The following is a 26,135-nucleotide window of genomic DNA, read 5'->3' as shown; positions in this document are numbered from 1 at the left end:
GGAAACTCAGTAGCTAAGCATTCCTAAAATGACAACTATCTTCTGGGACATGAATGATGAACGGAGTTGTTATGGGGACAAGTTGTTCAAAAAACCCACATGAGCAGAGATGGATGGAAGTAGGAACATGAACTCTTATGTTATTTCGTGTGGATACACTAGTTGGCACATAATGTACACAAGGGAGAGAGACACTCTATAAACAAAATGAAGGGAAGGTTTTCAATTCCAGGCTAAGACAGCAAGTCTTTGTCAGTGGAGAAGACTGAAGGCTTTAAAACAAGACTGTCCTATGTGAAAATTGTACTTTAGAAAATTCAGTTCTTGGGCTGGGAAGTGCCTCAGTGGTAGAGCGCTTGCCTTGCATGCCTGAGGCCCTGGGTTCAATTCTTCAGCACCACATAAGTAAAAAAGAAAAAAGCCGCAAGTGGCGCTGTGGCTCAAGTGGTAGAGCGCTAGCCTTGAGCTGAAGAGCTGAGGGCCAGCGCCCAGGCCCAGAGTTCAGGCCTCACGACCAGAAACCCCCCCCACAAAAAAAAAAGAAAAAAAGAAAATTCAGTTCTTTATTCATACCAACTAGAAATTAAATAGAAGCTTCACTATAGCCTAGGAAAAATTTGTTGCTTTTTAAAAAACATTTTTATTAGTGAATAATAATTACACAGAATGGTGGGTTTCATTGTAACATTTCATCCATGTGGGCATAGTCTCCCCTAATCCCCACTCTTTTTCTGCTTTTGACTCCCTTCCTCTATCCTAACAGCCCCTAGATGTGGGCTTAATGGGTATGGTGTGTGTGTGTGTGTGTGTGTATGTGTGTGTGTGTGTGTGTGTGTGTGTGTGTGTACCATTTGGGTCATACCCTCAGCTCATGGGGCTTGTCTTGATGGTTCTTAAATAGGGGTGATCTTAATATGGTATCAAAAAACAATAATATAGACACTGAACTTGAATAAGCACTTAGGATAGAAAGGCTAGATCCACCCTGGCTGGCTTTGTCTGAAGCCACCATTTTGACTTTCTGTAGTCAAGAGAAGGTGATTCCTTGGCTTCACACCGCCAAAACAAAAGAGCTTTCCACAGCCACAGGCATCTCACCGCCAGGGTTTGGGTTGATGATGGTATTTTCCAGACGGAAGTAATAAATGGCTGCTTGTTTTTCAGGACCCCTTTGCATTATGCAGCTGCGAATTGTCATTTCCACTGTATTGAGACATTAGTGACCACAGGAGCCAACGTGAACGAAACAGATGACTGGGGGCGGACAGCACTACACTATGCTGCTGCATCAGACATAGACAGAAGGTAACATCCACTTTGCTCATGCTTGTTTGGGTTAGGACTGGGAACAGAGAGGGTCTGCTGTGTCTCATTCTGCCTCCTGGAAACTGACAATGAAGAATCTGTTTCATTCAGGCCCAGAGGACTTAGATTTGCTTTGTCTTTAACTTGTGTTTTCCCATTCTGCTCTTTTTCCTCTCCTGCCCACCCCCCAACTCTGCTCTTAATGTTTCATTATTACATGTCACTGCACAATTCCTTCTCTTCTTTGCTCTTTGGGTTAAATGCCAAGTGGAGCTGTCAAGCCTGGGTTTTTTCAGGACATTTAAAATCTGATGTAATTTATTTGACATATACCATAGTTTTTGTCAGCAGCACCTAAATGCTCCATTGTCTAGAAGGCTTACACTGGTTTATTTTATGCATCAAAATCATCCACTGAGCATGACCCCAGCAACCTGCAATGCAGACTCAAGATGATAGAAATCTGGGTATAAATGCTCTTTGGGCAGCAGGAGGAGAGGATATTGGTTACTTAGACATATTTGAATTCTAGATGGGTAGGAATGGAAAGCAGAAATTAGTAGACCAGTTCAAGAAGAAAAGGGGGGCGGGGAGGATCCACTCCATGATTTGTGTAAGTTTTTCAAAGACTAAAGGCAGATGCTCCTCATAGGATTCCTTTTTGATGATCCTATTTGAAAAATTGAATTATTTGCTGTCCTATGCTTTTCAATTGATTCTAGGTCAATGCTAATGGGTTCTTTTATAGAGCAATGGTTAGCATACATCTTATTTTATTTACAAATATAATTAAGCCAAGCATGGGCTATACCACTGAACTATACCCCGAGTTCCTTCAAACATTTTTTTTTTGTGAAAATACCATACAGAGGAGTTACAATTACACGAGCAAGGTAATGAGTACATTTCTTTGTTTTGTTTTGTTTTTGGGTCCGGTCATGGGACCTGAACTCTGGGTCTGGGTACTGTCCCTCAGCTCTTCAGCTCATTGCTAGTGCTCTACCACTTGAGCCACAGTGCCACTTCTTGCTTTTTGCTTATGTGGTGCTGAGGAATCAAACCTGGGCCTCATGCATGCAAGGCAAGCGCTCTACCTCTGAGCCACCTTCCCAGCCCATGAGTACATTTCTTATCAAGCATTGTTGCCTCCTCCTTTGTTTCCCCTTCCCATCCCTTCCCAGCTCCCCCTTCCCCAACTCTCCACTCCCCCTGCCCCACTCCCTGCACCAAAGTTGTAAAGTTCGTTTTTCAACATAATGTCTGTACATCTCATTGTTGCAATGGGTCCACCTGTGTCCTTATTTAAACAATTTGTTTTTTCCCTTCCCCTCCCCAAATTATACCAACATCAAATACAGCGAAAACAAGAGTTATACCTTGAGGGAGGGACATACAAAGCAATAAAGAAATCATCTTATAAATATGTTAGAAACAATAGCAAGAAAGAAAAACCATTTGTGTCCTTATCTTGGGGGTTCATTTCACCTAACATCAACTTATCTGACCTCCTTCAAACATTTAAATGCTGATCCACAGCAAGTGAATCTTTTTTTTCTTTTTCTTCTTTTTTTATTTTTATTTTTATTTATTTTTATTTTTTGTGAACACACTGTACAGAAGGGTTACAATTACATGGGCAGGTTAATGCATACATTTCTTATCAAGCATTGCAGCCTCCTCCTTTGTTTACCCTTCCCAGCCTCCCCCTCCGCCCCCCCACCCAAGCAAGTGAATCTTATATCCACAGTAGAAACACAGCTTACATCCTGACCCAGTGCACACATTCACACTTCTATGTATGTAAGGCAGAAATAAAAGATTCAAAAAACATATTTGCATTTATTGTATGTGATGAATCCGATCTTTTTTTTTTTTTAAACCAACCAGTTTTTTTTTTTATTTGTCTGCTTATGTGGTGCTGAGGAATCGAACCCAGGGCCTCATGCATGCAAGGCAAGTGCTCTACCACTGAGCCACCTTCCCAGCCCCAAATCCGATCTTTTCTACTTCAGTTGACTTCAAAATCAGCTGGCTGCACCCTATGAAACTTTCATAATACAGTAATGGGTTATGGTCCATAGTTTGGAAAACATATGAGTATAAAAATGTCCTTCATCTTTGTATTTTTATATAAATGTTATATTTACTGTATAGTAATAAGAAATCCAGGCACTCAGATTCCTATCCATATGCAGGTTATTAATTCAGCCAACATTTATGGGGCACCTGGTGTATACCAGATGCTATGCTACTCACTTGGAGAAGAGTTAGAGTTGCTGGCGAGGAGATGAAAAAGAAGTATACTTCATCTGTTAAGAGCTATAATCCTACAAGACAGTTTGTTCTGTCTGATGAGAGGAGATCAGGATCCCGCTCTTCCTGTGTAAATGAAATGCTGAACTGGCAAGGAGACAGCAAAGAATTTGGTAGGAGTTAGAAACATTTGAGATACATGCCTCCTGTTTACCGGTAGAGTTGTAGGCTGTTTCTGGAAGGATAGGTCACTCAATGGTTGTCTTCATCACTGACACCTAGGCAGAAGTTTTAGGAAAGTCATGTTCTCAGTTGGATCCTTTAGGAGAAATTAGATTTTTTGGAGAGAATCCAATCTAACCTTACTTGAAATCAGGGGTGCTTATTCCTTTGAGATTGGGGTCAAAAGCCACCGAGATACAATTGTATGAAAACTATTAACAACTGTGCCATTTTAAAAGCTAATTGTGATTTTCTTTCTATCTTTTATGCCGAGAAGTAAGACTATCTTAGGAAATGGGCATGAAAATTCTGAAGAACTTGAAAGATCCAGGGAGATGAAGGAAAAGGAAGCCGCTTTGTAAGTTTCTGAGCTTTAAAAACAAAACACAAAACAAGGTGCCATTTCTGATACTGTGTCTGTCTCTGGATTTCCAGGCCTGCCTGTCTATTTTGGGGTTTCATTGGGATCTTGAAGGAGTGTTATGGGCTTGCCTTTAATGGAGAAGAAACTGTTCTTTTAGTATACCCTTCAGCTATGCTGCTTTTATAAAGGGTGTTTTTTCTAAACTAAGCTTGTTTTGACTATTGCTGTGACTGGTCAGCAGTTTCAGGTCTTAAATATCATTTCTCACTCTGCTATGCATAATAGGCCTCTGGGGACATATTGAGTCTCCTCTCAGGCCTTACTTAGGCTTTGTGACCGGAGGACAACTATTTACAGAGGCTATAAATGAAAGTCTTGAGGTTGTGGTGCCAGTGTCATCTTTTCTCAGTTGTAACTTGTCCCATAATCTCCCTCTCCAGCACCATCAACTTACAAACAGCCCCCTGTACACATCTGCCCTCACCACTTCATCCCACACCATTGCTGTGGTGGGAGCTGCATGCCAACTGTCACCAGAGGGCTTGGACACACATGAGCTTTAGGGCTTCCTTCTCTGACAGTTCAGTCACAGTTTTGGTGCAGTGACTGGCGTGGAGCCAGTCTGCAGTAACAAATGAACTGGTGCTCACACTTTGTGTTGTACCCCTTGGGACCCAAGGGATATCTAATCCTATACAAGTTTTCAGGATCATGTGCTCTAATTTGTTTATTTTCTTCTCTGGATGCCAGAGGAACTATTGTCTGTGGCCTGAATCCTGGTGTCTTCTGTGGGGTCTTCTCAACGCCCCCACCGGATATGCTTGCTCACCCCACTGTGTCCAGGGAATTAGAGAATGTGTCCTGGTACAGGTTACAGAGCATAACCATTTGGTGAGCAGAGGCAGGAGACACCAGCTGTGAATTCAGCAGAATGACCGTAGTGTTACCCTAATGCTCCCAATTTAAAAAGAACAAAAATCATAGAATTTCACTCCACCACAGAAAGGACCCATTTGTCCTCCAGTGCATGGATTGCATGCTTGTCCTGGGCCAGCCCCGCCCTCATTTACAGTGATGGAGTAGATGGGGCAGGGAGGGAAGAGAAGGGCTGGGAACTAGCAGCCTAAGAGCTCCTCCATATGAAGGAAGGCCAAGGCCGCTTCCATCCCATCCAAATACATCCTGACTAATGTGCTTCTGTTGATTTTGCATTTTAGGTGCCAAAATTGCTAGTAGGGGCCCTGGGAGGAGAAAACATGGAATTCATATTTTCTTTAGAAAAACCATGTGGAGACTATCCAAATTATTGTTTATATAATTGAGTTAATAATCTGAGTTAAATAAGTTTTTAGGAGCAATTCCAAATGTTTCCCAAATTACAATTTCAGTGTATCAACTGATTCTTAGAATACAATCCATTCAAAAGCTGAGGCTTATGTGGGCACTAAAATGCTGTTCCTATTGAATGACTTTATTTAAAGAGCAATTTGGTTTACAATGAGTCATACCTTGGATCCTGTCCATGGACTTTTAATTACCAGAATGACAGAGTACTTCCTTTTAAGGTTCAAATAACCAAAAATAGCATGGTAGCAAGACTCTAATAAAAATTTGATTTATTATGGAGCATTTTATGAATAAATAAGACATGTAGGTACTGGTTTAATTTTTTTGGTCTTTTTTTATCAGTTTTCTAGAAATTAAAGTATGTGTGATTTATTTGCCTTATGCCAAAAGGAGGGCAAAGGTCATTTAGAAGTTTCTGAGTGACCTTTGAAAGTTTCCATTGGAAGGACTTAATGTATTTTAAATCTCTAAATACTGACTTATATTTAAAATCTTGAAGTATTGATTTGGGAGTGAAATTGAATCTGTGGCCTTGTAAAGGGCATGTGTGTTCCTCTGTCACAGAAATAATACTAAACTATGGAATGTTGCCCCTTTTGAGTTGCTCCTGCCTCTCCCAGCATGGTTGGACCTTTTGCAATAGGTCTGGCATCCCTGGGGACCTGTGTCCGGAAGTTTGGGGCCCTAGACCTACAACTCCTCAGCAAAGTGGAGCTAGGCTCCTTCTAGTCTATGTCAGTGAAGACTATTCAAGTTATTTTGTTCTAGTGTGTATTCCTCATGATAAGCTTCTTTCTTCATTTGTAGTTACTGAATTACTTCTTTATATATTTTTTAATTTAATTTTATTGTCAAGGTGATATACAGAGGGGTTAGTTACATATGTAAGTTGAACTTGTTACCCCCTCATTTTTCTCCCATTTCCCTCCCCCCAGCCCCCCTTCTTTATATTTTATAGTGTTCACTTATTCCTTTAATCTTTTTGTTATTCAGACTATTATCAGGTTCTTTCATTCTTATTCTATTTGAAGATTTTATTTAACCCCAATAAAAATTTCAAAAATAATCCCTATTCTTCTGGGTGTGCTAAGTTTCAATGCCTGACCACTTCATAATATTTCAGATTTCATCTATTGAACTAGAAGATCAAAATCTAATTATTCAGTAATCTTGATGATAGATACATTCTGTATTTTGGGAAGAAAAGCAATAACCACTTAATTACCCCCTTGCTCTTAAAGCATTTCTTTAATACTAGGATAGCTACAGAAACTGAGTATGTGTGTTTGTGTGGGTGTGCATGTGTGCATATGTGTGTACATATATGTACATACATGCATATAAATATCTTCCAGTACATAAAGCTTCATTGCACTAGACTAAAGAAACACTTAAAATTACAACTTGCTGTGTAGAATTTTCATGATAGGGAGATTTATACTAATTATCCCTTTGGGTCCAGAGATGCTTTCTAAAACAACACACCATCTTTATGCTTACAGATGTTTAGAGTTCCTGCTTCAGAATGATGCCAATCCATCGATCCAGGACAAAGAAGGCTACAATAGTATCCACTATGCTGCTGCCTATGGCCACAGGCAATGTCTGGAACTGGTGAGTTGGTTTGTCTTGTTTTGGTTTTCTAACACAGTGCTAGTCTTAAATATACCCTCACTGCCTAATTTGGTCATCCATTGAATTCTTGGTATCACATACCAGGGTATTCATGTTTTTAAGTACCACTTTTTCATTCATGTCTCACACCTGACTGACAATGGAGACTCTTCCACATTCATTGGGGCAGGAATATCAGATCTATATAGAGACATAGTTTGTATTTTAAAGATAATTGGGATGCAGCAACTAAGTTCACTGTGTATTTGAAAACTTACTATCCTAATATTCAATTATAGCATTGTAAAATAACATATAAATACTAGGCAGATGAATTTGTCATGGTTAGTCCTATATGATAGAGGGGGGAAAAACTGACCAGAACACAACAGCAGAATTTACTGGAATTTCCAAACCACCAAAAATTCCTGTAATGGGGTTTGGAATCTGAAGTTCTTCTGTTGGTGTCACTGATGAGACCAAATTGTGGTTACCTCCAGGGACCTGCAATGTGAAGTTAAGGATGAAGTTAGTTCAGATATAAAGCATTAGGGGGAGATGGAGACTGGCAAATAGAAAGGGAGACACAGCTAGGTGACCCTATGACTGAAGACCAGTTGGGATTGCATGCCCAGGCTTACTGGACCTCTACAGTGTCAGGAGAAGCCATTTGACTGGATATGAGTGATCTTCTGTTTTGGAAACATTAGGGCAGCTGGGGAAAGAGTACCGGTTTATGGGTACATGCTCCCTGCAAGCCTCCATTTGCTGACTCCTAAGCACCACCCTTTGTTCAGCCTTATCAGGCTGCCTGGGTGTCCCTGCCTACTGTGTGTGGTTCAGTGACATGTGCCACCTCTCCTGGCTCACCTTCCATGTGTCCCCTTTCTCCTTTCAAAGAAGTCTGACTTTTCCATGTTATTCAGAGCTGTATTAGGGGCATGGCTAGTACTGTATCAACTGCCCAGTGTGTTGAGAAAGGATGAGTTAGAAAGAAAGTGAAGTGCTGGTGTTCGTACCTCAGTAGAAACACTCTCACCTTGTGCTTCACCTGATTTCTGCTGCTGGCTTAGTTGGCTCTGCTTGCTATGTCCTTTTAACTATACATGTGAGAAAATCTTCATAACATGCGTTCCCAGTTTGGAAATAAAAAGATGATTATTCTAGTAGGTTTTGATTTGTTGGTGAATTGTACCTGTTTCATCTTTCTTGAAGAGTTCTAAGTCTTTCTTTCCTGGAGTTCTTGCGAATGGTAAAGATTTCCTTTTTTGAAATGGGAACTGTGTATAATACTTTGTGGATTGTTCTTTTCTTTTGCTGTTCTTTGCTTTCCTTCCCTCCCTTTCTTTTCCTCTCTCCTATGTAATTTACAGAGACACTTAATCATGGAAATTAGAAAATATTCAAATGTAGGTGAGAAAAGTATTAAATGGTCTTTACTTGTACTCTCAGCTGAAGAGACCAGATTATTCATATAAAATATAGAATGCCCCTTATTTGCTTTTAGGAAAGAACTTCCACGAGCCATTTATAACCCAGATGGGATAACAGTCCTTCTCTCACTTTCCTGAACGATTGTAGTTAGATGAAAAAGTCTATGTATTCCTATTTTGGAATTCCTTGTGGGTTCGGTTTGCAATAGCAGGCTGTAAACGTCCTTATACTCACATCCTTCCAATAAAACAAAACAGTGTGGAAAATCATCTTGAGCTCTCCCTCTCCCAGGTCTGGAGCCACAGAGTCAGATGCTTGTGGGTATCTCATCCCCACTGCTGGCTCACCCAATTCCAAATGGTTTTTGGGAAGATATGGACAAGTGGAGATTCTAGAAGGAGGAGAGAGAGGATAAGACCTGTCAGTGAAACAAATATTAAGTGAAGGTGTGAGGTTTGGGAGAGTGAGGGGCATTTTTCTAATTCATATTCCATTCTTCTATAGGAAGCCAATGCTTTCATAATCCTTAAAATTCCCAAGTCTTTGGGCAGTAGGTGTTACGGAAACAACCCAATGGACTACTAAGCACCAGTGGTAGGTTTCTCAGATTCTTTCACACTGCCTTAGCCCGCTGGCTTTCTTGGTAGCTCTGGTCATCCTGCTTGAGCTTCTGAGAATGTGTTGTGCAGTGAGACCTTTTTTTTTTTTTTTGGGTCATGGGGAATGAAGTTTGGGCCTGGGCACCATCCCTCAGCTCTTCAGCTCAAGGCTAGTGCCCTACCACTCGAGCCACAGAGCCACTTCTGGCTTTTTTCTGCTTATGTGGTACTGAGGAATCGAGCCCAGGGCCTCATGCGTGCGAGGCAAGCACTCTACCACTGAGCCACCTTCCCAGCCCCATTGAGACCTTCTTCAGTGTACATTCCCAGCCTATGCTTCTAGCTTTAGAAGAAATAGAATAGCAATTAGTAGGTAGGGCTTTGTCTTTAGGGAGCTGCTGTAAGATTGAAGAGGATTCCCTGGTTCTTAGAGCCAGTCGATTTGTGAAGCTGATAATATTTGTTTTCATTATTTTTTCCCATGTAGTTGAGCCATTATTGTGATTATGCATATCATTAAATACGTATCATTAAATTTGATGTAAATTTGACTGTGACATTTAACTTAGTCTGTATTTGCTTAGAATTCATGCTTTGTGGCTTCTGATTGTGATCATAAGCTTAGAATTTATAAACCATACTTTATTATGTTCAGTCTATTTTGTGGTAATCAAAAAAAAACAAACAGAAATTGTTTCAGTTAACTCACCTTATTCAGACTTACATTGAATTAGCTCCGTGGGCAAAAAAAAAAAAAAAAAAAATCTCAAAAACTCCTAGAAAGTGGTATGAACCCTTTAGCCTTGATAGATTAAGCAAGGCTGAGAATGCTCCCAAGCAGACCAATATAGGCCAGTGTTCTCAGCTGCTTTGGATCAGAGTGAGTCCTGTGTACACTCCAGAAATCTGCCTAGCAATATGTGCAGAGAGCTATGATCAGTCATATTCAATTGAGCTCAATATATTAAAGCACAGCAAAAAGAGTCTTGGCTAATAAAGTACCCTGTGTCTGAATAAAATGTATGCTTGAGTGGAGGAAGGGGATTGGCACAGGAGAGCTCCAAGCCTGTATCTGGAATTCATTCGAACTGACTCCAAAGAGAAAAATCAGGGACTCATGCCCCTATTTGGAATTTTTGCATGGCGATCAGCGTACTATTTTCCTTTGACAGTATTAAATATTTGTCTGTGGCTTTGTTGTTTTTGAAGTGGAAAAATTTGTGTGCCAATACAATTACATGAATTGCCGACAGAAATGTAGAGAGGTTGTTTGAAAATTGGAGGCATCAGATTAAATTCAGTCCAAGATTTTGCCAGGCTAACTCCCTTGGAATCTGGACCTTCTCCTGTGAACTTGAACTTCAACTGTGAAAGTAAGTGGGAGTGACAAATATCTCTGCTTAGTTGTTCTAGGAGTTTCTGGGATTCTCTCTCTGCAAGCAACTATACTTGTGAAACTACTCAAATTATGCTGCTTTCAAACAAACTGCTCCATGTTTTGAGTTGTTTATTGTGTCTGTCACAGGCTGTAGGAAGTTATTAATTCCTGTCATGTGTCTGGATGTTAGGATGTAACTACTTATACTGCTGATGTTTAATTAAGCTTGTGAATACTAAGGAAGCTGGATATAAGAAAAGTTTTGTGTGTGTGTGTGTTGTTGTTGTTTTTAAGCTAGTAAGTGATCATCAGAGGATAAAAAGATAAACATTCAGCAAACTTGAACCCACATTTCAAACAAGTCTTGTTAGTAGCACTCAGAGGTACTGCTAAGAGATGGTCTTGGGGTGGGGGTGTGGAGATGAACTGGGGGGGGAGGGGGCAATGCATGTGGCTTAGAAGTTGGTCTAGCAGGCCGACTTCTAATGTGTGGTGAGTGGAAGGAAAGACAAAAATCTCATGAGGAATGTTAATTAGGGGGAGAGGAAGGAGGTACACATAGATATTTTGATGCTACTGACAACCTTCTCACTACTAGGAATATAACTTCTTTAAAAATAAGTTTGACTCAGAAGTTGAATGTCAATCTTTATTCACAACAGTGGTATGCAGAATATGATAAATGTGCCACTTATTTTTGCATTATGATAGAAAAATAACAGCAGCTTTACCTTAGATGAATCTGGCAATTGATCAAAGCACACTCCAACAGGATGTAGTTAAAATACACAGTAATGAGGGATCAAAGTAAATGTTTTCCAACATCCAATTGTGAGCCAAGAGCTAGAGCTGGTACAGAGTTCTCCTACTGAAAAGGGCTGCCTATCAGTGTGAGAACTCCAGAGTTCCTAAGACAGAGAGGGGATGTAAGAGGGGAGTACTTGTTCAAGTAGAGGGAAGTGCAAGGAGAGACTTCAGTGATAGGGGTTGGTGGAGAACTGTCCTCAGCATGGGGGCAGAGATGGAGAAAGAGAGAAAGACAGAGACAGACCGAGAGACAGAGAGACAAAGGGGGGGATTGAATCTAAACGTCTGGCCCACTTGGGTTATCATTGTTAAGGTTGCTAATCAGTAAGATCTTTTCTCCCCCTGTCTGCTCATCCTCCTCTTCCCCTGTGATTCTGAGGAAGGCAGAGCCAGCCACTGAGGGGAACAGGAGAAGAGAATTCTAGCCAACCTCTTCCCCTTCTTCACTGCAGCCATAGAGGAACGTGGGGAGAGGCACTGCTTAACAGTGCTCAGGGTTTGTGGTTAGTGTACTGGAATAGACATACTAATTACTGACATGAAGTTTTGTTTGCCACTAAAATGCCCTGAAAGCTTTTTATCATTCTTTATAGAAGATTTTATCTGAAGTAGCAGGAAAGAAAGAGCCTCATAAAGAAATTGGGCCTTGTGTAGGGGAAAAGAGAATACAGCTATTATTTGATAATATTCATGACTCACTGGCTCAGTACAAAGTGACACACTGATAGTCTTTGTGTGAGGAAGATTAACATCCAACTGTAGAGAAAAACGAGCTATTATCCTTTAAATATAAGTGAATGTTAGCGTCTATTTCATAAGCATATATTAGGTACCCCAAAATATCAAACAAATGACACACACTGGTGACTAAGTTTGACTTGCTGATAAAATTTAAGTGCTAATTTCATAACCATTGTGGTCACTGTCCAGTTTGTTTGAAAGGTGTCTCATAAAAGATAAAAAATTTACATTTCTATGGACTGAATTTCTTTTTTAAATATATTTTTATTGTAAAGATATTGTAGGGATGGGCTGGGAAGGTGGCTCAGTGGTAGAGCGCTTGCCTTGCATGCATGAGGCCCTGGGTTCAATTCCCCAGCACCACATAGCAAAAAGGAAAAAAGCCGGAAGTGGTGTTGTGGCTCAAGTGGTAGAGCGCTAGCCTTGAGCTGAAGAGCTGAGGGACAGCGCCCAGGCCCAGAGTTCAGGCCCCACGACCGGACCCAAAAAAAAAAAAAAAAGATACTGTACATGAGCAAGGTAATGAGTCCATTTCCTATGGAGCATTGTTACCCTCTCCTTTGTTTTCCCTCTACCATTCCTTTCCTCCCCACCTCCTCAACTCCTCCCTCCTCCCCAAAGTTGCAAAGTTCATCTTCAACATACTGTCTTATACATCTCGTTGTTACAATGGGTCATCCTGTATCCTTATTTCCGCATTTTGTTATTTCCCTTCCCCTCCCCAAATTAGAAAAATGTATATACAAGATGCAGGACAACTGAATCAAATACAGTGACAACAGGGGTTATACCATGGGGGAAGAACATACAAAGGAACAAGAAAAAATCACATAGTACATTACAAGTACATTAAGAAGAACAGCAACAAGATAAAACCCCTTGTGTCTCTATCTTGGGGTTCATTTTGCTTAGTATCAGCTTATCTGGTCATATGTACATAGCTTTTGACCTTTTCTGCTTGTCCTAGACATACACTAGTTATTGCAGATAAGGGAAACCATGGGAGCCATGTTTCTTTGGCCTGGCTTATTTAATATAATTTTTTCCAAGTCTTTTCACTTTCTAACAAATGAGGTGATGTCATTCTTTCTGATGGAGGCATAGAATTCATACTCTCTCTCTCTCTCTCTCTCTCTCTCTCTCTCTCTCTCTCTGCATTTCTTGAGATTTGGCTACTTCCCAGCCTCAGTTCATTTTGTGGCAATTTCCTCTTCACTCTTTTTCTTCCTGAAGATCTAGAAGCCTGTACTGATATTGCAAGCTGGTATAAATATACTCACCAAATTAAAAGTTACACACGTGTATTCCCTCATGCGATATCCTCCAAATGGAAGTGAACATGACAGGACTGAATTACTGATTCTGATAGGGCAGCTTCTAAAGATTCCATGACATAGAAAAAGGAAGGTTTCTTAAAGAGAAGGTATAAGTGTCAAGGTATAAGTGTCAGCCTAAGGGCTAAATTGCCTTCTTTTTCTTTCCCTTCATCCTCCCTCCTTTCCTTTTTTTCCTTCCTTCCTTTCTCTCTCTCCCTCCTTCCTTCTTTCTCTTTCTTTCCTTCCTTCTTTCTCTCCCTCCCTCCCCTTTTCTCTCCCTTCCTCCCTCCCTCCCTCCTTCTCTCCCTTCCTGCCTCTTTCCCTTCCTCTCTCCCTTCTTCTTTTTCTTTCTCTCTATCTATATATCTCTCTCTTTCTCTCCTTCCTTCCTTCTTGCTTTCTTGCTTTCTTTTTCTCCAGAGCAGGGTAAGAAGGCAGCCCAGCTTAGGAAGGGATTCCAGGAAAGATTAGAACTTTTCTCAATGGGTAATCCTCAAACAACAGAGCTATTATGTGTGAAGCAAAAACTGAAAGGAGAAATAGAAAAATCCACCATTAGAGTTGCTGACTATACCTTTCTGTCAACAAAGGATAGACCACCTAAACAAGATATAATTTTTAAAAATTCCATAATATCTGTAACCAAGAGAATTGAATCTAGTTTTATAAAACCTATACCCTAATACACAAGAATATATTTTTTAAGTGTCCATGCAGTATCTTTTGCTGTTGATTTCTCACTTAATTCCATTGTGATGAGGTAGGATACGGGGAGTTACATCAATTTTTTTGTATTGTTGAATGTCCTAGGACATGATCTGTTTTGGAGAAGGTTCCATGGGCTGCTGAGAAGAGTATGTGTTATGTGGTTGTTGGGTGAAATACTCTGTGTATGTGTCATTTAATTCAGAGGATTCTTTGCTGATCATTTGTTAGGGTGACCTGTCCTTTGGTGAGATTGGAACATTAAGTTTCTTGTTATTGTTAGTTTATTAGTTTCTGTTTAATATATACAGGGGCTCCACTATTTGCTGCATATATATTGAACACTGTAATTTATTTTTCATGGATCATTCCCTTCATTAATATGTAGTGCTCTTCTCTGTCTCTTCTTACAGATTTTAATGTGAAGTCTATTTTATCAAATAACAGTATGACTACTCCTGTCCTCTTGCAGAATGCATTTGCTTGAAAGATCTTTTTCCATTGCTTCATTCAGAATTTGTGTTTGTCTTTGACAGTGAGATGTGTTTTTTGTCAACAACAAATGGTTAGAACTTGTTTCTTTATCTAGTCTTCTCTTTGTCTTTTAATTGGGGAATTGAGTCTGTTGATGTTGAGCATTATTGTGGAGCATTACTGTGCCATTTTGTTGTTTGCTTCTTTCCTCTTCTTGTTTAACTAAACTAATCCTCTAGTGATTTTTATTCATGCTGTTTCTTTGATTTAGATTGTCTTCTTCAGATAGCATGCTGCCCTTTAATATCCTTTGTAATGCTGCTTCAATATTATTGAATTCCATTAGATTTAGTTTATCGTGGAGAGTTTTCATTTCTCCATCAATTGTGAATGATAGCTTCGCTGGATGTACTAGTTTAGAATGGCAATTGTCATTCAGAGCTTGAATTATATACCATTTCAGGTTTTTCTTGCATCCAGAGTTTGTGCTGATAAATCTGCAGTTATTCTAATTTTCTTTACATTTTATAGTGGTGCTGTGGCTCAAGTGGCAGAGCACTCGCCTTGAGCTAAAAAGCTGAGGGACAGCACCCAGGCCCAGAGTTCAAGCCCCATGACCAACAAAAAACAAACAAATAATCATTTTAATGAAGTTTCTTCTTCAATTTTCCTGCCCGCTAAGAATTCTGTATGCCTTTGTCATTATGCATAAATTTGATCTTTCAGCCAAATCCACTAATTCTTGAATGTCCCTTCGGTATGCTCTGATAGGTTTTTTCATGCCTTTAAAAAAAAATTGTTGGTTGTGGGACTTGAACTCTAGGCCTGGGTGCTGTCCCTTTTGAGCTCTTCAGCTCAAGGCTAGCACTCTACTGCTTGAGCCACAGTGCCACTTCGGGTTTTCTGGTGGTTAATTGGAGATAAGAATATCATGAGCTTTTCTGTGAACTGTGATCCTCAGATTTCCTGAGTAGCTAGGATTACAGGTGTGAGCCACTGATGCCCAGCTGATTTTTTAAAAATAATTCTTCTCCTTTATCTTCAACTCCTGATACCCCGTTTTCCACTTTTGTTCTTTTGTCTATGCTTTCTGGTGTGGTTTGTAATAAGGAGAGAGAATTCTTCATGGTTCCAAGCTCTTTGTTGAAGTCATTTCTTATGTCCTTTATTTAAATTTTCATGATGTATATCTCCTTATTAATATCATTTCTCATTTCCTTCACTGATGTTTTCATATTTTTTATCACTGGTCCTGCATTTTGTTCATCATTTCATCTTGCCGTTTCTCCGTTTTCTGTTGATATTCTTCTAGCTATTTGACGATCTGTTCTTTTGTTTTGTTGGCCAATTCTTTCACCATTGTTTTAATGATTCTTCTATTTATCTTCTCTTCTTTACTCTCACTAAAATCCTCCCTTGTGTTCTTGTTAGTGTTCGAGAGTGGCATGTTGTCTTGATTGTTCATAACTGTTGCAATCTTTTGCCTCTGAGTTCAGTTGTGATGGGGTGTGATGAGGTGAGACTTTGTAAGTTGAAAGGGTTTGGGTCCTAGGGCAAGAGAAGGATGGAGAGACAAAAGTGGGGAAAGGAAATACTATTTTATAGTGGAAAGAGGAAAAAGAAAAAAAAGGACAAGGAATAAGTATATAGAAGAGAAAAAGAAGGGAAACCATGAGATCAACTCCAGTGAAGTAAATGAAATTGAGAAGCAGTGAGTTTTGATCCCTAAAACCTAGTATGGCCAACTCTAAATGACCTAAGCCAAGTGCTGATATTCACACACCTAACTACCCCTACACTGTTGAAGAGAGGTGATAGAGAAAAGCAAAACAACCAACAATAAAAGGAACAAATACAGAAACAAAAAATGAAACACATGTTCCATATGTCCAGGACTTCCCATCTGGAGGGCTGTTCATAGATTGGTTTAGTTGAGTTGGAGTCTTTCTATCTTTGCTGTCTTTTGTGTTCTGTAGCCCTTCTCCTGGCAGCTCAAGGCTGGGAGGATGGGGTTGGCGGGGGGAGGGGGGGTGTTAGTTACAGGAGCTGGTGCAGAAATTCTCAGCCCTTCTGCTTGTCTGGGGCTGCAAACAGGTTAGTCCATAGCAAAGTAGAGGCCAGATCCTCTTTGCTGGTCTAGACTAGGTCTCTTGCCACCAGCTGTGCCCAGGGCAGGGTTATGGGCCTGGCACACAATTTTATCCATCCTTATCACTGCTTTTGTAGGCAGTGGGAGCTGCTGTGGCCTGTGTATGCCTCAGTGTGAGTTGCCAGGTGGCACCTTTGCTGATGGCACTGTGCGCAGAAGGGCACTGGCAGGCCAGTAGAACTCAGTCAGGTCCCTCTCTAGCTGTCCTGTGTGTACAGAGGGGTGCCAGTGGCCCTGTGGGGTTTGGTTGGGCACTTCCCTGGCACACACTTTTTTTTGGTCTGTCATGGGGCTTGAACTCTGGGCCTGGGTGCTGTCCCTCAGCTCTTCAGCTCTTCTAGCTCAAGGCTAGAGCTCTACCACTTGAGCCACGGTGCCATTTCTGGTTTTCTGGTGGTTAATTGGAGATAAGAGTCTCATGGGTATTCCTGCCCAGGCTGGCTTATTTTTAATAAAGCCACAGTGCTACACATTTATTGTCAAGTATACTGGGCTGAGCCATCATCTCACTTAATTCTTACTGTAAAGTAGTAGCTAAATTACGAAGAGTTGAACTCGCTTTCTAGGGGAAAAACAGCCCAGCTATTAATCTCAAATACACCACTCTGTTGGAACTCTGCAATGCTAAACCATTGGACTTCTACACATATTTTTGTAAAAGTGCCTTTCTCCGGACTAATTCTCCTCCTGGAATCTCTGTTCAGCATCTCTGTCACAGTGGCTGTCCGCTTGTCATCACTGTCCTGTGGTAACTGCTGCCCACACTGACTATCCAGGGAGAGGGGGGCTTTGCAGCAAAAGGTCTCCACAGGTCTCACCCTTAGCAGAATCTTGCTGAAATCTCTCTTAGAAAGTGCAGACGAGTCTCCACCAGGATCCTTTCCTGACCTTCACTCAGCTATAGAAAATGTAGAGATCCAAACATTTCTTCACTAGCATATAAGCTCACATACATGCCTGTGCTTCTGGGTTTGGGAATGTAAAGAACGGAGAGCCTAAGATTCCAAAGCAAAGTCGAGGTCCGGCCCTCTGTGACTGCTGGAGAAATATTGGGGAAAACCAAATCCCTCAGCAACAATTCAGATTTATTTTCTCGTGTGATAGAATAACATAATAACAAATATGGAGGCAATTTAGGGTGCTTTGTAGAGTTACAATGTCATTAATGCTTTTTTCCTAGATAAAATATATAGTTTTCAAAGCATATGGTATTTTTTGTAAAGATGCATTGTTTAAATTCCAGAAATGTTTTTTAGCTTACAACAATCTTCATTTTTGTATCATTGCTAATGTTTTTATACAATCTGAGCCTTTTCATGCATTAATATACTTTAATCATATTCGCCCCACTATGACCCTTTCTTATCTCCTCTACCTCTACCTTTAAAACAATCTTTCTTGTAATTTGAAGCTAGTTTTACTATAACCTTTTCATGATGTTACCTTTAATAATATCAGTCACATTCTCACCATATCCCCTTCTCACCCCCCACAGCTTCCAACTAAAACAGTGTTCTGTTCCTGTTCATACTCCTTCCTTTTCCTTTAGATGTAGATTCTGCATATGAGAGCAAAATATACATTGTTGTCTTTCTGGGTCTGGCTTTAGTTATTTAATATAATGGTCTCTAGCTAGACACTAGTGTCTCATGCCTTAATCCTAGTTACTCAGGAGGCTGAGATCTGAGGATCATAGTTGGAAGCCAGCCTAAGCAGAGAAGTCTGTCAAACTCTTAATCTCCAATTAAACCACAAAAAATGAGAAATGGAGTTGTTTCTTCATCCTTGAAGCCAAGTGAGAGAGAGAGTAGACCATGATTTCCCTCCTCAGTACCACCACAGACATGGGGAAAGGTAGGGGAATGACACACATAATCTTTGATTCTATCCATTCCTGCAAATGGCAAATTTTCGTTCTTCTTTATGACTGCCTATATTCGTGTTACATGGATACAGTAGATTTATCTACTGTCTCTGGATTAGCATCTAAGGCAGTTCCATAACTGGCCTATTGTGATCAGTGCTGTGGTACATATGGATAAATAAGTCTGTCTACTGGATGGATTAACAATATTCTTTTGTCCCCAAATTCCTCATAGTGGTACAAACTATAAGAAATAATTCCAAAAATCATTTTAGACATGCCGTGTGTTCTTGGTGTCATTCTGTCTTGAAATATTTTTGTTTCTTAGTGGAGGAATATTATTGTCATGATGGCATTTGATTACCCCAGATTTCCCATGTACTGGCCAACTTGAGGCTCTCCCACATGCTTACCAGCAGTTAGTGAGATGGGGATCAGAGTCGACCCTTCAGATTTTCAAATTTATGAACTTTGTTAGTCTTACTTATCAGGCCTAAGAGTCTGGCAAGCAAGAACATTCTTTATGAACTTACCATGAAATGTGGACACCAGGAGCTCCCTGTTTATCTATGACAGCTATAGTCATTCTCCAATAAAAGACCCAATTTTATCAGCTAAATTATGCTCAGAAATGTTCTTTTTTTTGCTTCTGTAGTCACTTTTATTAATAACCATGTAATATTTTAATAGCATAATATATATTAAACATATATATTGTTCTATAAGCAATCGTATTTGAAACATTTCTGATTTGTGGTACTAGAATGAAACTCAGGTCCTTGCACATTCTCAATACTTTATCATTGGGTTGTAGCCCATTGAGACATTTTCAGAAGAAATTATAGACATATAATAGGACAGATGCCTGCCTAATTAACAAACTCAAATGTGAACTATGAGCTTATCATGTTTGTAGTAGTCTTTCTGGGATATTGGTACTACAAACAAATAGTAAACATATGAAACATGTTAGAACGACAGTACTTGGGTTGCTGTATTAAATGCAAGTTTTATTTGTTTGTTTTTTTTGTTTTTTTGGGTCCGGTCATGGGGCCTGAACTCTGGGCCTGGGCGCTGTCCCTCAGCTCTTCAGCTCAAGGCTAGCGCTCTACCACTTGAGCCATAGCGCCACTTCCGGCTTTTTTCTTTTTGCTTATGTGGTGCTGAGGAATCGAACCCAGGGCCTCTGGCATGCAAGGCATGCACTCTACCACTGAGCCACCTTCCCAGCCCCATAAATGCAAGTTTTATATTCAATCCCTGCTAGAATAGAAGCACTCCATAGATTGTAGCAATTAGAATAACAGTAAGTAGTCATCTCTTGTCCACACCACCCATGATGCTTGCTACACAGACCATGATCACCACTCTATGATAACAAGTTGCATATTTTTGCATTTCTGGGATGAAAATATAAGTAAGGAAGAGAGTCATAGTTAGAAATATCTAGTATATGTATGAGTCAAGCGGAAAAGGTCAGATAATGTGATGTCAGGAAAATGAACCCTTAGATATGTATTTTAATGTTTTTTCTTTCATGCATGTGTTTCTAACGCATTTATAAGATTATCTCTTTGTTGCTTTGTATGTCCCTCCCCCACAGTATAACCCCTGCTTTCTCTATATTTGATGTCAGTATAACTTGTGGAGGAGATGGGGAAAAACCAGTTGTTTAAGGATACAGGTGGACCTGTTGCAACAATGAGAAGTACAAGTTGTCATGTCCAAAACGAGCTTTACAACGTCGGTGCGGAGGGGGGGGAGGGAGGGAGGAAGGAGAAGGATTGGGATTGGGGGGGAGGGGGGAGGCTGGGAAGGGATGTGAAGGGTAAACAAAGGAGGAGGCTGCAATGCTTGGTAAGAAATGTACGCATTATCCCGCCCATGTAATTGTAACCCCTCTGTACAGTATGTTCACAAACAAAACAAAATTAAATTTAAAAAAATAGAAAAAAAATATTCTGGACAAGTGCGGGGCGCAGCGGCCGGTTGCGGAGGGGAGCCGAGCGGGTCCCCGGGGGAGGACGAGCGCCGGGGGGCCGGATCCGCGGAGGCGAGGCTGCGGGGGTCCTTCATGATGAGAGATTTTGAAGTACTTCTCTCTCTTCTGTGTAGCTGATAGTCTGGGTGGTGAGGAGATGGCTGAGAGTGTCAAAACCTTTCTTCAGGACCTTGGCAGGGGAATCAAAGACTCCATCTGGGGTATTTGTACCATCTCAAAGCTAGATGCTCGAATCCAACAAAAGAGAGAAGAACAACGGCGAAGAAGGGCAAGTAGTGTCCTGGCCCAGAGGAGAACCCAGAGTATAGAGCGGAAACAAGAGAGTGAGCCACGCATCGTTAGTAGAATTTTCCAGTGCTGTGCTTGGAATGGCGGAGTGTTCTGGTTCAGTCTTCTCTTGTTTTATCGAGTCTTTATCCCTGTGCTTGAGTCAGTAACAGCCCGAATTATTGGTGATCCATCACTACATGGAGATGTTTGGTCATGGCTGGAGCTCTTCCTCACACCAATCTTCAGTGCTCTTTGGGTGCTCCCCCTGTTTGTGCTTAGCAAAGTTGTGAATGCCATTTGGTTTCAAGATACAGCTGACCTGGCATTTGAGGTATCAGGGAGGAAGCCTCATCCATTCCCTAGTGTCAGCAAAATCATTGCTGATATGCTTTTCAACCTTTTGCTTCAGGCTCTCTTCCTTATTCAGGGGATGTTTGTCTCTTTCCCATTCATTTTGTTGGTCAGCTGGTTAGTCTGCTGCATATGACCCTTCTCTACTCACTGTACTGCTTTGAATATCGTTGGTTCAATAAAGGAATTGAAATGCACCAGCGATTGTCAAACATAGAACGGAACTGGCCTTACTACTTTGGATTTGGTTTGCCCTTGGCTTTCCTCACGGCAATGCAGTCCTCATACATTATTAGTGGCTGCCTCTTCTCTATCCTCTTTCCTTTATTCATTATCAGCGCCAATGAAGCAAGGACCCCTGGAAAAGCATACCTTTTCCAGTTGCGCCTCTTCTCTTTGGTGGTCTTCTTAAGCAACAGACTCTTCCACAAGACAGTCTACCTGCAATCTGCCCTGAGCAGCTCAACCTCTGCATAGAAATTTCCTTCACCGCATCCATCTCCCACCAAACTGAAGGCTGCTGCAGGCCACTGAGTCACCTGCTGTTCAGAAGGGATGGGTGGGATTGGATGGAAGCTGTGGCAGCTCTTTTCTCTGTTCTCCTCCCCCTGCCAGGGAAGGCAGGACCCACTCTGCCAAGGGCCCTCTGCATAGTCTCTTCTGTTTGTGGAGTTTGAATTTTTGTCTCTGGTGCACACAAGGCAGAATCTTGACACCAGTATGTGGATGTTTACCACCATCGTGAGTCTGAAAGGACCACAGCTCTTTTCTAGCATTTGCAGCCCCCGTGCCTGGATGGTTTGACTACTTCATTTTCCTGTCTGTGCCATTTACCCTCCCACCTCTCCTTCCTGCCTTCCAGCACCCTTGGATGAATGGATTTTGTAATTCTAGCTGTTGTATTTTGTGGATTTGTTATTTTTGTTGTTTTCTGTGAAGCACATAAATTGGATGTGGGGGAGGTATAGGAGCATCTCAGTTGCTCCTAGATACTTCCTTTATAGCCATCACTGTCTTGTTTCTTGTAACTCAGGTTAGGTTTGGGTCTCTCTTGCTCTACTGCCAAAAAAAAAGAAAAAAAAAGATAAATAAAAGAGCCTGAAGAGATGGGACAGAAGGAAAGACCTCATAGCCAGATTAGCTGTTTTGAGGAATTACTTTCTTTCTTCCCCTTGAAGGGGAAAAGCTTTTATTCACTGGTACATTTAACGTTCCCCAACTATGGGGAGGTACCAATTCTGGACAAGTGCCACTGCAACACAGAATGCTCAGAGAAACTGAACTTTTCCTCTGGAGAATGGAAATTTACTGTTGGCCACTGCCAGGTCGACTGGTATTTCAAAGGATTATGGGTGCTGCAAATAGGAACTGAAGAGGTAAACTTATTAAACCCATTAAGCCTGTGACTGGTGATGTTTTCCTGTCATTTTAGAAGACTAAATATGGGGTGGGAGAGCAGATGTCAAAAACTTGTACAATTTTTAAATGTCACAATTAAATGTGAGCTGGTTTCCCCCCCCCAAAAAAAGTAATATTCTGGACATTATAGATTTGTATTGTAAAGCAAACATATATACATGAACCTTTTACAATCTCATTTTCAAGTTTAACAATAGTTACTACATAACAGTGGAAGCTCAAAAATTACTCCCTTTTTAGGTTCTCCAAAGTACTTATAGGCTGAATAAAAACAATGTAACAAATAATTATTAGATTAAAATGTTCAAGTAGTGCTTTCCTGGATCAGAAATGTTCTTCTTGATGTGGACTTAAAAGAAAAGGAAGTGAGAAACCAAAGAGATCAATGAGACCTAGCTCTGGTAACCTAACATACCCTCTCCTATGTAAGAACCCACATCAAACTATTTGGAATTCCCTCTGCCTCCAGGCAGCCAGTCCTGTCCACAGGGCAAAGACTCCCTTCTCACTGCTGCTGATTTCCTAGACTCCTTGGAAATTGACCTTCCAGGCCATTAGGACAGCGTCAAGTCAGTGGCTTCTATTGTTTTTCTGCCTTTATGGTCACTACTTTCAGAGATATAGAATACAATATAGGGGAATGTGCTAGAACCTATGGCTGACACAATCAGGCAAGCACATGACTTTCAAGATTAAAATAAGAGTTTAGGAAGTAAAACGTGCATGAGGTGTATATATATATATATATATATATATATATATATATATATATGTTCAATATCTCCCACATTTCCTAGTTAACCATAGGGTAATATGGAACTTCAATGCCAACTCTACATTATTTGTTTGGCTCTTCCCCCTGCTATTCTTCTGGGATTCTGTTCCAGTTCCCGCTGAAAACTTTGGACATCTTCATGTATTCTACGCACTTCTTTGGGCCAGGACACTTGCTGTTTCCTTCTTCTCTTCTTGTTTATCCTGTTTGCCTTTAGTAGTAGATGTCCAGTAAAGATTCTGTCCCATCACTGCTCATTCATGGCAGTGTCCTGGTGCCAAGGCTGTGCCCCATATGTGGAGTAGATGCTTGTAGCTAGTCATAGAATATATTCTTTTTTATTTTTTACTTATTAGGGATTTTGAACTCAGAGCCTTATACTTTTTAGGTAAGAGCTCTACCACTTGAGTCATACCACAAGCCCTTTTTGCTTTGGTTATTTCTTTGATAGGACCTTGCATTTTTGTCTGGAACTGGCCTCTGGCAGTAATTTTGCCCCTATGCCTCCGTATGGCTAAGATTACAGGTATATATCACCACATGGAGCTTATTTTATTCAGATGGAGTTCACACTAACTTTTTCCCAGCTAATTGGCTTTGAACTCCAATTCACCCAATCTCTGCCTCCCAAGTAAGAGACACCAAATGTATCTTAATTGATTCCCTCATCACCTGAACTTTCCACTGTATCTGAAAACATCTAAAACGTGAAGAAACTGCAATATTTGGAAGTGTACAATGAAATAATGGAAATCACCAAAAATCATGGTTACTTACATAACGATGATAAAGTATCGTTGCTGCCCAATCAGAATTCTGCATATACCTGTTACTCTGATCATTACCCCAAATTAAACATGCTGTGAAAGGAGCAGTACAGGTGACATGCCAGGCAAGCTCAGGAAAGGCACACCCCAGTCTGGGTTTAGTGGTTAACAAGACATTCACATTCACTCAGCATACAGTGTTTGCTCTGGTCTTCTCAGATTTCTGGTGTTGTCATTTGTGAGGTTGTAAACTCTCCCATGAAACTGGAAATGAACTCTGTTGGATAAATTAATCAGTTTCTCATTTTCAGGATATCAAAGAACCTGTATTTCTGATAGTTTCTCTCGTCTTGATATTGGCATCACTACTAAATAGAAAAGTTGTAACTGACAGTGTGTTGGAGTAGAAAAAAATAGATGTTGAATCTAACATTGTACTGCTGAATCAGTCACCATCTGGGATCAGCCATTCATAAAAGATTACGTCTGAGGTAGGCAGAGATCTGAAGACATGTGTGTCAAGTCTCCCCCATCTGTTTTCATTTTACTCAAAATAATAACAGCTTTCCTTACTTGCTTGAAGCGGTACTGATTCTTTCAATGTTCTTTAACCAGAGGGAGTTTTTGTGGTCTTTAGTAGTGTGTCAGATGTCCAACAAGATTAGCCTTCATTTGATTCATAGAAATGTTCTTTTTATTTATTGACTCAGGCTAGCTAGAATTAACCAAATGCTAATTGGTGCTTACTATAGAAAATTTGTGCTATAATCTAACATTAGAAAACTGTGTCCAAAAGGACATTTATCTTGATGTGCATAGATCTTTATAGAGACTAAGAGAAGGCAAACCAAAATATCTTTCTGAAGCAGGAATCTTTTTCTGCTGCACATTTCAAAATTTTTTCAAGTGGATAATTTTATATTTAAATCTATTATCCCTTTCACGGTTTTAAAAATCATAATGTCCCTCAGCTTCTGTATCCCTTTCCAACCATCCCTAAGCCTCAAATAAAATCTTACTTGCCTCATTTCACTTACATGGTAAAATAAATTTCACCATGAGCTCAGACAGCAAGTAAGTTAACACAATAATAATATGTTAGCACATATTATTGTTGATTGAAAGCGGTAACTTGATATACATGTACATATACATATATACAGACACACACATATTGTGGTAGTACTGATGCTTGAACTCAGCGCCTGGGTACTGTCCCTGAGCTTTTTTGTTCAAGTCAATGGATCTACCACTTGAGCCACAGCTCCACTTGCATCTTTTTCTTTTGTGTTTAATTGGAGATAAGAATCTCACGAATTTTCCTGCCTGAGTTAGCTAATGACTGCGATTCAAAGATCTCAGCCTCCTGAATGTCTACAATTACAAGCACAAGTCACAGGTCCCTAATCACTGGTCACTTTTAACTTGAAGCTTGCTTTCAAAACTCACCATGGAAACATGAAGCAGTAGTGCTGTTCCCTGGTAATACACAAAGAGAACTGTATGTCCTCAGCAAGTGGACCTAATCAAATGTAGCACCCATAACCCTGAATATTTTACAGGGCTAACTACATTTCACCATTCCAGTACATCTGTCACTTCGTATAAGCAAGAACTTTGCTGTTTCCAGGTGCTTAAATCAGTGTGTTTATTAATAAATGTGTGGATAATGGCCATCCTAAATAGTGTTCAATCCAGCTGAACTGCTGCCTTTTATCTTAGATACTAACTTTGGTGAGTAAACCTCAAACTTATATGGACTTTAAGCTAGATAATACTACATCTAAGTTTCTGAGTTTCTGTTAAAATTACCCTTCCTTCCTTCCTTTCCTTCCTTCCCTCCCTCCCTCCCTCCTTCCTTCCTTCCTTCCCCCCTCTCCTCTCTTTCTTCCTTCCTTTCTTCCTTCCTTCCTTCCTTCCTTCCTTCCTTCCTTCCTTCCTTCCTTCCTTCCTTTCTTTCTCTTTCTTTCTTTCTTTCT

At 40.5% G+C, this 26,135-nt stretch overlaps 1 protein-coding gene and 1 pseudogene across 2 annotated transcripts in view; both read left to right on the top strand.

Moving 5' to 3' along the window:
• Positions 1–26,135, top strand: part of Ankrd44 (ankyrin repeat domain 44) — a 188,621-nt gene that overhangs the window by 87,942 nt on the left and 74,544 nt on the right. For both annotated transcript variants that reach the window (XM_013009697.1, XM_013009688.1), the window contains exons 13-15: positions 1,165–1,305; positions 4,058–4,138; positions 6,994–7,105. In XM_013009697.1, coding sequence (XP_012865151.1) covers positions 1,165–1,305; positions 4,058–4,138; positions 6,994–7,105 — 334 coding nt within the window. The remainder of the gene's footprint in view (positions 1–1,164; positions 1,306–4,057; positions 4,139–6,993; positions 7,106–26,135) is intronic.
• Positions 20,550–22,601, top strand: LOC105980786 (annotated as a pseudogene).

This window comes from Dipodomys ordii, unplaced genomic scaffold (genome assembly GCF_000151885.1).
Source record: "Dipodomys ordii isolate 6190 unplaced genomic scaffold, Dord_2.0 Scaffold1, whole genome shotgun sequence".
Lineage (NCBI taxonomy): Eukaryota > Metazoa > Chordata > Mammalia > Rodentia > Heteromyidae > Dipodomys > Dipodomys ordii.
The sequence above is the reverse complement of the archived record's forward strand: the minus strand, read 5'-3'. Positions and strand labels throughout refer to the sequence as shown.